The sequence below is a fragment of the Vidua chalybeata genome, chromosome 3 (genome assembly GCF_026979565.1).
Source record: "Vidua chalybeata isolate OUT-0048 chromosome 3, bVidCha1 merged haplotype, whole genome shotgun sequence".
Taxonomy (NCBI): Eukaryota; Metazoa; Chordata; class Aves; order Passeriformes; family Viduidae; genus Vidua; species Vidua chalybeata.
In genome coordinates, this window is record NC_071532.1 from 54593314 (window position 1) to 54606400 (window position 13087).

General features: G+C 40.3%; 1 protein-coding gene across 1 annotated transcript in view; it reads left to right on the forward strand.

Annotated features, from left to right (window-relative positions):
* The first annotated feature begins 2947 nt into the window (after nt 1–2947).
* Nucleotides 2948–13087, forward strand: part of IPCEF1 (interaction protein for cytohesin exchange factors 1) — a 38441-nt gene continuing 28301 nt past the window's right edge. Inside the window, exons 1-3 of the mRNA XM_053938900.1 lie at nt 2948–2971; nt 8551–8587; nt 9254–9423. Coding sequence (XP_053794875.1) covers nt 2948–2971; nt 8551–8587; nt 9254–9423 — 231 coding nt within the window. The remainder of the gene's footprint in view (nt 2972–8550; nt 8588–9253; nt 9424–13087) is intronic.

Below are 13087 nucleotides of genomic sequence, written 5' to 3' on the forward strand. Positions count from 1 at the left end.
AAAGAGCGCTCAAGAACTTGATTTAGAAATCTTCTAACTGAAACCACATTTGACATTGTATTCAATCCAGACTGAAATGAAATCAGGTGGTTCAGACGACTCCTAGAAAGCCAAAGAAATATAGATATGTTTTACAAACTGATAATATAAATCCATCCCCTTTGCTTTTATTGAGTACATCTATTGCAGTTTAGCCTCCAGAAAATGAGAGATTCAAGTTTGTTTTACTGTTTCTGAAACCATCTGAAGTGGAAGAGGGTTTACTGTGTTTAATTTTCTCTCTTTGATTTATTCCACATTTTAATTTTAGCAAATTGAGCATCCATTACAGCAGATTGCAATCCTGTTGCAAGTCGTCCATGTGGGTACCTTAATCCATAGGCTGGAGGGTTTTCCTCTCCTTCTGTTCCTAGAATTTATCTTGTTGCAAGTGGAGAGATTTAGGAAGAGGGCTAGAATCCCACACCCACCTTTCAGGGTGACATCCCTCTTCAAATTCCATGTCCACCTAGGTCAGGACAAGGCTACACACAGGTCTTCGGTCTGTAGCTCTGCACTGCGAGTGCTGTGAAATGGGACGAGTCTTCTCCTGCTGCAGCCATTCCAGCTAGGAGTCAGGATGCCTTCCTGATGATATGATCTGAAGGCTTGTCTCTTACTAACCTCTCACTGACTTGCAAAGCTCCTGAGCTCAGGTGTAGCTTTCATGGCCTGGGAAGCCTTTCTGTTGGCCAAGCTGCCAGCCCTGAGCATGGCCCTGGGCTGCCATAGTGTGACCACTACTGGCACACAGAGGGAAAAGTGAGAGCACTGCCCACCATGAGATCCCAGCTGCAGCCTGTGTGAGGGGTGTATTGAGGGCCAGGGGCCTGTGGTTCCCAGAGACAGCCCCTGCAGAGTCATGCTGGGCCATCCAGTAAGTGGACATTGATTGGCTCTATGTGAGTGGCCACATTTATCCAGCTCCTTCTCCTAACTCACCTGGCTGTTTTGATAGTTTTCCCACAGTATACCTGCACAAAATTGAAAGGAATCACTTATTTTGCTCTAATGCAGAGATAAGAAGGTTATGCCCTTCTGAAATGTTAGTTTTGAAACTGATGAGTACACTTGAGTGGATAAAAAAGTCCTAATGCCTTTTCACAGAGTAACTAATCTCACTTTAGAGTTGGGCTTTCTTGGGAGAAACAAACTCAGGTTAAGTGTCTAAGAGTTATTTCTGCAGTGACTGTGTGATTTTTTAAGTATCTTTCATTACACAGGGAACAATAAATTATGTTCTTTAACTAGAATGGGACAGAAGTCAATGCTGCTTTTGAACACTGGGTGCTGGCTCAAAACTGCTTAGTTTCTGGAAACTAAACAAATGTTTGAGTTAAAGTCACTGAGTAGGGTTAGCTGAAACCCATTTCAACTCCTTTGGCACAAAGCACACAGGAAGAAACATTGCCTTGCCAGTTAACTAATGCTTCTCCCCTTGCTCCTGGTACTGTGTGACTCAAAGCTGTGCAGTTCCTTCCCAAAACCAAGGCACACATGAAATTAAGAAATGACAGGAAAAAGGCCACATCACAATAATTACTGTGATATGGTCTGTTATTCCCTTTTTTTCTTGCTCTGTACTTGAGGATCAATGTTAATTTACTTGTATAACTCAAGGTGTTTCCTCTGCTTGTTTGTACTAGCTATGATTTCTAAACATCCTTGAAATTATTGGCCATCACATCTTTCCTCATCATGATATTACTTCAACTTGAGCTACTTATAGAAAGTGCTTCTTTCTACTTTTGAACAGAAACGGCTGGGAGCCAGAAAAATATGTATTTGTTTGCCTTTCTATTTTTGGTTTGAAATTGCTGGAAGCCAGTAGGTGGGTTTTTATTTTCTTTTTAAGATTTTATTTTCAAACTAAGACAAATATTATGTATGAGGAGTGGCATATATCTTAAATAACTGGTTCTAGTAACAGGAAAATGTTCTTGTTAGAAATTCTTCTGAAGTGTGGCTCTATTTCTGGAAATCCTTTCTTGCTTGCTTCAGCCAAGTTTTGTATCCTCTTCCATTTTCCTCCATGATTCTTTCACATGCAGAGGGGTGAGTTTTATAGGAACTTTGCTGGCACTAAAATATTGGTATTCATTCATCTTGTACACTGCACCGATTCATCATCTACCCATTCTACCAACCAAAGGAAAATCATGGAGGGAGCTGACAAGTGCTTGTGTTAACCAAATGAAATCACCTCATCTGCTACCTAAATGGATACCTACTAACCTGGTGTCTTTGGAAAATCCAGTGTCTGCTGTTGGACCACACAGATTTTGGTCTCCAGAAAGGAAAATTTCAACCCATTTTAAAATGAGTAGTATGGTATGAGGTCTCATCCCATTCAGGAGAACCAAAAGGTTATTTAATTTTTATTCCCAGAAAATGCTGGGAATTACTTACCCAAAGCAGGAACCCAAATCCTATAGATTTCTTTCAGACTAAAGACCAAAATGAACAAAAAAAAATCCACTCCCAACTTTATTTATTTATTCTCTCTCTTGCATTTCCTTCTAAAACCCCAAAAGCCTCCAATCCTACCCATCTCCAAAACCTATCACAACCAAGCAAAAAGCAACCCTCTGGTGACATCCATGAGCTTTGTTCTGTTTTTTTCATAAAAATAAGCTTGAATACTTTTGAGTTAATGTTACTTACTGCTCATTGATTTCTAAATCAGTAAAATCAGTTCACATAACATAGGATTGTCTTTGGAAATTTTTTTTTCTTTAGGGACTTTTTTCTTTAGAGAAGTTGGAGGGTAGAGTTAGCAGGACAAGATGTTTGAAAGCATTTTTTTACTCTACTGTCAAGACTTATGTTATATGAAAATGTAATACAGAGCTTAAGTACACAAAATTTTCTCTTTTAACAGCTTTTTCATTGAGATTTGAAACCATTCATGGAAGCTGATGGCAATATTCTTGTAAGTATGATTGAAGCTATGCCAGAGTTATTGATCATCTGAAGAGGTCATATGTTGGGATTATATCCTTGTAGTCACAAAGACCAAGAACAGCATAAAAGAACAACACATGTGAACAGCATCTTTCTTGTGGGTCAGCCCAAGCGGAGAGGTTGCCCCAGTTCTGCTGTAAGGATAAAATGAAATCTAGTGCACGTGCCTGATGCTAGGGGTGTCCTCACTTCCAAATCCTACCCCTCAATGCATGAGATAATTGTAACCTAAGATACATGAGCTTAGCAAAGGATTTTCTTAGCCACACAGTCTAACACTTGGGAAGCTTAAAAATACAGCTCTGTGGAATATAACTGTTGATCACAGCTGCCTTAGGTGGCTTCTCAGACTCATGCCTTGTGAGTCAAACTTCATGAGACATGAAGCCTGTTTTTTAGTATTAGCCCAATGTCCCTGCTTTTCCATGTAGACTTTTTTTTTTCTCTTTCCCCTGAAACAGGCTTATGTACCTATTTCACCCTATTTTTATTCTTGAGGAGTTTGCAGGCCGCCCCTGACTCAGGACTCCTGGAGTCTTTGATGCAGCTGCCTCTGACTAGGAAGGGTCAAGAGTCCTTTAACTGGTGTTTGGAAGGGATCTGCCCTGATAGCAGCCAACAGAGCCATCAGTTTGAGCAGCTGGGTGTGAAGAAGGAGTGAAATAAGGGGGCCTCCATTGAGACTGTGGGGCTGTAGCAGTCTTAGACATGGTGGTAACAGGGCAGTTTCCCCAGAAGGTGTAGGAACAGCTGTCCCTCCTAGGGCAGAGGTTTCCACACAGAGTGGCTGCAGCTCTCCAAGTCCCAGACTTCAGGGGGTGTCAGGAACCTCTCCCTCAGGCCAAGGGCGATGTCTCTTGGCCCTGCAGGCCACCTTGGAGGAGCTGTGCTGGGAAGTGGAGGCGGTTCAGGAGGAATCGTGCAAACTGTGCACCATCAGAGAAAGTGGAAGGGAGAGAGATAGGGTTTTCTCTGACATACAACAGTGTGAAGACCACCAGTCCCCATCTGCAATGGAGAAGCAGACAGTGTCTTTGTCCTCTATCAAAGTAAGAAAAACCTGTGGAGAATTGGAAGGATGGAAGCTGATGACTTCTTATATAAAGAGGAAGCTCCCACCTCATCTAAGAACGGGCTGACTGCCCTCATAATTGAAGAGGAGCCAGATTTACAGTCACTTGACTGTAAACCATGCAGGTCTATGAGGAAGAAAAGGTGAGACCCTACTGTGTGTGACTCTCTGCTGCAAGGGACAAAGCACCCATCCATAGGCCTGACCAACCATCCACAGATGTTTGCTGCCTGGGAGGGGCCAGGATCCAGGATGTTGTGCAGAGACTGCCAAAGCCTGTCCAGGCCTCTGACTTCTATCCCCTGTTGTTATTCCGTTTGAGCAGAAATGGTACTGTTAGGGGAACCCAGTATATGGTGGAGGCCGTAGAGCTGGAAAGCAGCTTTGCAGAGAACGGCCTGGGAATCTTGGTGGACATCATGAGCCAACAAAGTGCCCATGCTGCAAAGAAGGTAAATGGTATCTTTGGCTACATCAGACAAAGTATTGCCAGCAAATCAAGGGAGGTCATCATTTATTCAGTGCTGCTGAGGCCACCCCTGGAATGACTTCTCAATATAAGAAACACATGAAGCAGCCCAATGAAGGGCCAGAAGAATAATTAAGGGACTGTAGCATCTAAGATATGAGGAAAGACTAAGTGAACTGGGACTGTTTAGATTGGAAGACAGGCTCAGGGAGACCCTTATCCATGTGCATAAATACCTGAAGGGAGGATGCAAAGAAGAGGACATGTTTTAATGGCCAACATGGTGGTGGTGCTAAGTTGATGGCTGGACTTGATGATTTTAAAGGTCTATTCCAACCTTAAGGATTCTATAATTCTTTTCAGTGGTGCCAATAACAGGACTAGAAGTGATGCACACAGACTAAAACACAGGAGGTTCCCTCTGAAGATCAGGAAACCTTTTTTACTGGGAGGATAACTGGGCACTGTCACAGGTTGCCCAGAGAGAGTGGGGTGTCTCCATGCTTGATGAAATGCAAAAGCCATCTGGAAATGGTCCTGGAAAACCAGTTGTAGGTGGAGAGTGGACTTAGATGACCTCCTGAAGTCCCTTCAGTCTTAATCATACTGTGATTCTGCAGAAAAAAAAGGACATCTGGACTGACAGAAGCCTCTGCTGAAGTTGTCACTTCTCTCACATGTTTTCGCTCATTGCTGGAGCCTGCCTAGCACAGAAGTGGCAATGAACAATGCACAGTTGTACAGGTTCCTTTGCAACTCATTCATGGTGTGTTTGCCAAGTGGAAGAGTGATAGATAGCAAGTTTGAAGTCTGTGTTGTTCTGCAGGATCACTAGCCCTTCCTGTTCAGTCCTTAGCAAACCGAAGACTACCAAAATAATTAAACCTATTCTCTATTGCCAGTCTTGCACAAAATTGTATGTTTTGCAGTTATCCCAGAGCTTTCTTAGAACTATTGCTCTCAGATTTCCCTTGGTAAGAAAAAATAGAAATACATCTGATGTTCTTGGTTTGTTTTTCAGTTGAACATGTGATAATGAAATAAATCACTCCCCATTAGGAAATTGAAAATTATAGAAAAATATCCACCATTGTTAAAAGCAAAATCATGACATTTGTTTTAGTTCCAGTGGCTATGTCTGCTAGTTACAGTACATTCACATCTGAAACTTCTGCTATACCCTTCATTTTGTTGGTAACAACTCTGCCTTCCACAGTTTTCTCTTTGTTCTGCACTGGTAAGAGTCTCTAGAAGAGTGAAACTTAAAAGTATCTCTTAATCAATGTTCACCCAGGTCCACTGATATAAAAGATGATTGACTTTTTAATAAAAGAGTTTTCAGTGAAGGAAACTTTAATTCACTTCTTGAAAAAAGGTTTGCCACTGGAGACTTGCTAATGTATTGTATTCTCATGGAAAATGGAATCCAAACTGTGCTGGTGAGGCATTTAATGAATTTTGTGGTAGATTCATTTAAATATAAGTTTTCTATTGGTTTAAGATGAAAACAGCTTTACTGAAAACTGTTTGTTTATTTCATAAAGTATCTGACTCCAAACACTGTGCTTTGGAGAAAGAGGTTGTTTTTATTTGTTTATAGATCAACTAAATTTGAGAAGGCAATTTTGTGAATCATGCTGCATTTTATTGCTGCATTTGGGGATGGGAGCTTTCTGTTGTGTGGAGCAGAACACATATTTTTTTATAGGATGAAGCTGGTTTTCTGAAAAGCACTAAAATACAACCAGAAGTTGCAGAATTCCAGGCTTAGTGCTAGTTTGTTGAAAATTTACCTCAGGTTTCAGGAATACTTGGAAAGATAATGAGAAATGTATCTTAATTAAAAAAAATAATTCATCAGTTATTTTGTTAGAGATTTACCACTGATTTTATCCAGGCAAACTAAATAGCATTCTGGCTGTAGAGGAACTGCTCTTCCTTCCACCATTAATTTCCCAACTCCTCCCACAATATATGAAGAAGAGAGGGTTGGTTTATCACCCCTATCAACTTGCAGCAGGATACCATCATTGCTGCAGAATAATACACATAAATTGGTAAATTATTTTAGCTAGCCCAGGCTCTTACTAGGTGATCAGTTTTTGTCTCAGTCTGATATAACATGGGCCCCAATGGATGTCTTACATAACATGGGCATTAGCTGTTTCCTGACACATGAGCAGCAGACCATGCTATTTTTCTTAGAGCATCAACAAAGTTAGTGGAAAGATTGTTTCCTCCTCACTTGTGTAGAGAGAGCCACATCCTGTCTCAGTATCGCTCTTCTTTTTTATGACTTCATATTGGTTAGAGATGAAATGACCCCAATATAGTACCATGGCAAAGATGTGATGTCGCTTTACTACACAGTTTTTGGGCCAGGAGACCTGATTCACACTTGATTTTCTTAATATAATTTTGGATAGCTCTGAAGGAAAGCAATTAGTTTGTGTGACCCATTGATTCCCTGAGGCCATACATTATTTCCATGTGTCCTAAACAGGGCATAAGTTTCTTTGGAATGAAGACAGGAAAAGGATGGGGAAATAGCAGAATCTCTAATAAAGCTGATGTGTTTCCTTATTGCTTTTCTTTGTGTGTTGTCATGGAGAATAGTCTGAGACAGAGAGGCAGTGGTAGAATTAAAAAAATAAAACAATAAGGGAAAAAGGAAAAAAGAATACTCAGTGATTAAGCAGGAGTCTGGAATTATTCATGCCTGGTAAAGCCTCCCACAAGAGTGTTGTTCAGGTCATGTCAAACAGGCACTGGATAAGCACAGGACTGCTAGGCACAGCTCTGTGCTCTGTGGTACACGCTGCAGAGATCCCTGCTTCAGAAAGTTGTCGCTCTTGTAAATACTGGTGACAGTGGGCACTTCTATCATTGTTTACAGATGGTCTAGCTTTACTCACCTTTAATTTGTGAGAAGAGCCATCAAATTTTTCAAGATGGATATGAAATGGGGTTTTGTTTTCCTGGGAAACAGTCTGACAGGACGAAGGGGCTACATTAGGGATGTTCATAGTGTAGCTCTGCAGCGGATCAGGTAGCTAGCGGCTTTGCATAGCAACATTGTGGCCAGCATATTAAATCATATGTCACTTTATGCAGCATTTGTCATCTGGGGGCTTCAAACCCTTCCTAAAAATAGGAAAAAGTGAATGCTTTAGTTCCCACGCTAGAGAAGGAAAGGTTGAGGCAAAAAGAAGTCAAATACTTTGTCTGCAATCACACAACCAACCAGCCTGCCTGGGGAGAATTTACTCCAAAAGCCATACCTTCCATTTTCAATTACCTCCTTTTTTGTTCTGTGGTCTTCTCTTTTAGTTTCATTTTCTATGTGTTTATGCAGGATTAAATATGTAGACTGCAAATGCATAAATAAATTCAATTGTGTTATTTTTGCAGTGACTAAAATTTCCATATATTTTGTGTGATTTCTTTTTCTTAAGAAATATTATTAAACTGTTTAATAGGGAAAAAAATACATGTTCTGCATTAAATAAAAAAAAGGCAAAGGTGAAGATCAATTTTTTTTTTCTTTTTCAGGATTTCTTAGAATGAGCTAAATGGGTATCAGTCATCTGGCATGTATTTTAATCTCCCCATGTTTGTAAATCCTCCTTGTGGAGCCTAATGAAGCATTAAAATGCTAGAGTTTTAACTCCTATTTTTTAACTTCAAAACACAGAATACCATTTGGGCAAACACAGCAAAGTAGAAGCTGTCTGTGGATGTGAAACAGGAAGCAGTAGTAGATAGACATGTGTAATAGGGTTGTGTGTGCTCTTGCTCAACTAGATATACATCAATTTTAATTAACACGTTTTTTGCTTCAGCTGCTAGCATCCCTTCAGCAGTGAGTGGGTTATGTGTTTCCATCCTGCATATACCACCAGCATCACCACCACGTCCTTCTCTAGCTTCCCCCTCCCCTTTCTACACAAATGTTGCAACACAATCTGAAATTTCCTCTTTTCTTTCCTTCCTGCATTTCTTACAGGTTCCTTTGCGTCAGAAGGCAAAAAAGAAAAGTCAAGGTAATGAGAGATTGTTTTTTCTTTTCTCTACTGGATTCCTCTTCTGTTATTTTCTTAGTATGTCTTATTCTTGGGAGGGTGAGGATTTTGTATTGCTACTCATCTGGTGAAAAGCTGTTTTTTAACTCCACTGATTCTTACATCGATTCTGAGAAAAATGACAACGGGCTGTTCCTTTGGACTAAATCCTTGTGGTATGTTAATTGAATCAAAGCTGGAAATCAGTGAGGTAGAATCAGCTGCCTGCACAGACATACATGCTGGTGATTTTCATGTACTTGGCATAATAGTTTTCTCTAGCTGACTTAAAGAGATATATCCTTTTCAGTGCAGCTGTGTGAGGGAAAATATATGCATGCTTCTCTTAAAAGGATCAAAGGCTGTATTTTTAATTTACAAGAACTCGTGTATGGTTATCTTAGCATTAATTAGTATCTGCATTATCTATAGCTTACTGTTTAATTTCTGAACATCACAAGCCATTCAAATGAATGTGTGTTACTGTCACAGCCATTATAAAACTGAATGACTTCTAAGTTTATTTTAAGATATGCTTGGATGACTTGCTGAGGTTCCTAAGTAAGGATGGTATCCTTAATTGGCAGCAACATCTTTCCTGGTAATGCAGTTTTAAACAAGCACAACACTGTATTTTTAATGGCACAGGGTTCTTTATAATGAGCCGACGGAGGATATCGTGCAAAGAGCTGGGGCAAGCCGATTGCCAAGGATGGCTCTACAAAAAGAAGGAAAAAGGAGCTTTCATTGGCAACAAATGGAAAAAGTTCTGGTGTGTGCTAAAGGAGTCATCGCTGTATTGGTACAGCAGTCAGCTGGTGAGTACAGCATACAGCCAGCTCCGGGTGCCAGAGAAACAGCATCTGCTGGGACTGAGAGAAAGGAACCTGGAGTCACAATTTAGGTGCACCCTGGAGGAGTACAAGTAACTGGGTTTATTTCTCAGTCCTGACACTTATGTGATCTGGGAAGTGTCTATATGAATTTGAAATTTGCAGAAAACTATGTGTTTTCTAGTTCAGCAGGTACTTGTGAAATGTTAACTTGCTGTCTGTTTTGCCCTGTAAAGGGCTGTCCTTTAAAGGTGGCATTTGAATTTGAGAAATGTTTTCCTGGGTATAGGCAAACACTTGTTGTCAAAACTCAAAACAGGAATGATTCTTGACTTATTATTTAATTTTCAGAAATGTCTCTCGTATTTCTCTTTCCATCCCCTTCCCCACTGAGATTATTCTGTTTGCTTGGTTTCTTTTTCTGTTTTCTTCTATTTTTTTTCCTACTGAAATGTTTTGTCCTCTTTTTTTTTTTTTTTTTTTTTTTTTTTTTTTCAAATACTAGAGGGCAGCTGCTTTGCTCTGTGCTTGTTTAAATGGGCATTGCCCATTCTAGGAAGATTCAGATATAGTTATTCCCTTGACTTTGCTGTCTGGCACTGCTATCTCTAAAAAGCTCTTATCACATTCAAATGATGGAGTGACAGATCTAAGAATTAAGATGCGAAGAGAATTAGTGTATGCCAGCAAAAACATAGTGAAACTCAGCAGCTTCAGTGTCAAATTGTGGATGGGCATGAGGTTCCTTAAATGTAAAGCAGCTGCTCTGGAAATCAGCATGTCACAGGCGCAGCAAAGGATGAAAGATTAAAGGAACTCTTATTAATTCTTAGAGCATTTAAAAAAATATCAAAGGCAATCTGGATGATTTCCACTTGTTTATTTCCACTGCAGTAATCCCCATCAAAATTTTGGCTAACTTTTCAGGGAAAAAAATGCAATAGTTTAAGCCATTAAAAAAGTCCTCATACCCTAAACAAAGCTTTACTCATGTAGACTATTTCACATTTCTCCCTTCAGCTGTGAATATAGTGCTAGTGTTTCTTTGTGGGGTGTTTGTGTGTGTGTGAGAGAGATTTTTTTGGTTTGCTTTTTTAAAATCCAAACAAAACTTTGTCTGATACTTCAAGATGATATTAACTACTTCTTTTTGGGGTAAAGGAAAGTAACTCTGCTAGTTTTGGGCTGTTGTTTTTTATGATGTCTTAGTCTGATATAGGTTCCTTTTAAGACTATGTCAAATACATGCATAATAGAAAGAAAATAAATAGAAATATTGGGGAAAAAAGTTTTGTAAAGGCACTTTTTTCCGTATGCTTACAATAGATCTTGAAAGGCATGGCAAGGCAGTAATACCAATAAGCAGCATTAATACCTTGCAAAACCTTATTGACTTTTATAAATCTGTGTTTGTAGTTGTACTTCTGGCCAAGCAGATTTAAGAAAGGTGAGCTGGCTGGCTGACATGACTTTTTAGGCACAGAAAATATCAGAAAGGAATAATCCTAAGGATTAATCAAGATAAGAGGAAATAAAGAAGGCAAGACTAGGAAAAGTTTGCCTCTGGGAAGAGAAGAGTGATGGAGGAGAGGTGCAAATTCCACCACTTCCTTCAGTTGTTCTGGCCTGGTTAAATTCCACTCCTGAGATCCAGAGAAACCATGATCATGCTGGTTCCAGTGCTCCTAGACAGCACTCACCCTTTTAGCCCATGCCTACTTCCTAACTATCACTGACTGCCTCCAAAAGAACAAGGTTGAAAAGTAAGTGTCAGTCTCATTCCAGTTTATTTAATTTCCTCTGAAGAGCTAATGTGGCTTCAAAATATTGTCTTGTGTCAACCCTGAGTTCTCACCTATCGCAGCTGTTCTTTAAGCATGCTAGCTGATAGCACCTCTTTGCTTTCAGTTACTGCCAATTCTCACACACTATTTTACATTAAAAAGTCAAGGTTTCTTTGGGCAACTTAAAGTGCAGCCTCTGTGTAACTATAGATTCAATCAGTGTTTGCAGAATGTCAGTAACTGTGGGGTTTGGAAAGGAAGAGAGGTGCTCTTTGCCAAGGCTTGCTCTCTGAAATTCTTCAGAGGCATGCTCAGAGTTGTATGTGTGATCAATTAGACCCAGATATTCTCACTTCTAGATTGATGAAGGAGAAATAGCAGTGACACATTCACTTGCTTGCTTGACAAGTCTCTGGCCTGGCATTAGGACTGCCTGCACTTCCACTGTGTTCAGTAAAGTTAACCCTTGGTCCCAAGGGGCTGTACAAGATGACAGTCTAAAGTTCTGTTGAAACAGGAGTCCTGCTTCTCATGTGCCCAAGGCTTCCTTCATGTGACCAGCCCTTTTACAGGGGCTGATGCCAAAGGTGGTGATGAAAGAGTGGGGCTGGCATCAAAGGGACTGGGGCACACTGGTTGCCTGTAGCTCTGCTTGACCAGTTTGGTTCTGGTGAGAAATGAGCTTGGTTTGTTTGTGGCTATGTGAAAACCAGACACTGGCAACTGTAGCATAGCAACAGGGTGCTGGACCTTTTTTCTAATGGAGATGGAAAAAATAGAGAGTGGGTGGAATTTGTATGGGAGCATGCATTATCCTGGATTTGGGTAGATAACCTCATCTGAATATCATCTTCTTGGTCAAGTTTGTCTTCATGTGCCTCTGAAGCTCTGGATGTTTCTGTCACTCTGGCTTAATTTTTCTTCAAGGCACTCTCATTCTGGGTCTCTTATGAGAGGCAGATTTGGATACATGAAATAGGACACTTGTGACATTTGCAGCTGATATTTCCTTCAATTTAACATAAAATGTTTTTTGAATGCCACAGCTTAAAAGAGTAAAAATAATACATGGGCCAGCAATAGCAGATCAGATACCCTAAGAGTCAAGCTTCTTCACTGAAAGAAAGCCAGAGATCACATGAAAACATGAATATATTTTTGATGAGCTAGCTGAGGTCAGGGCCCAGTGGTCTCAGCAGTCTTGGGTAGGCTGCCCTGGAACCTCTTCCCACACAGTCTTCTTCTTTCTATAAAATGTGAGACAAGTAAACTTCTCTTTGCAACATGGAAGCACTCCCAGTCTGGGGAGGGGAAGCTGTTTGGATTAGGAGGAAGCACGGAAGGGTTGGTTTTGCAATGAAAATACAGGACATGTCTGAAAATATATCTGGGCAGTCAGACTTTCTGGGTGCATTCAAGAACACCAGACTCCTTGGGCAACTCCTCTTCATTAGTGTTCGTTTATTTTTTTCTTTTTTTTTTTTTAGTACTGCTCTCTGTAAGCAGCTGCCTTGAAGACAAGTGTTTAAGTAGTACAGTTTGTGATCTTGCCTGACCCTTTAGCTGTTTCAATTCTCATACTGAAACCCCAGAGGGAATTAGTACTCCTACATAGGAAGAGGGGTGGTGGGGGAGGATTGTCATGTGTAATCCCAGGTTCCTGGCTCTTTTGTTTGTTTCAACTGTGCTGGATAGTGTTGGCTGGAATGGGACAAAGGACTAAATGCCTCTGTCTGGTGGGTCTTTAGGGTAGCTTGACTGGTTTTCCAAATAGAGTTGAAATATATTTTTGTAGAATGTTTTAACGGTGGTTGTCATGGGGATTCAGCTGAAAATAAATATAAATATAAAATTAAAGAGATGCA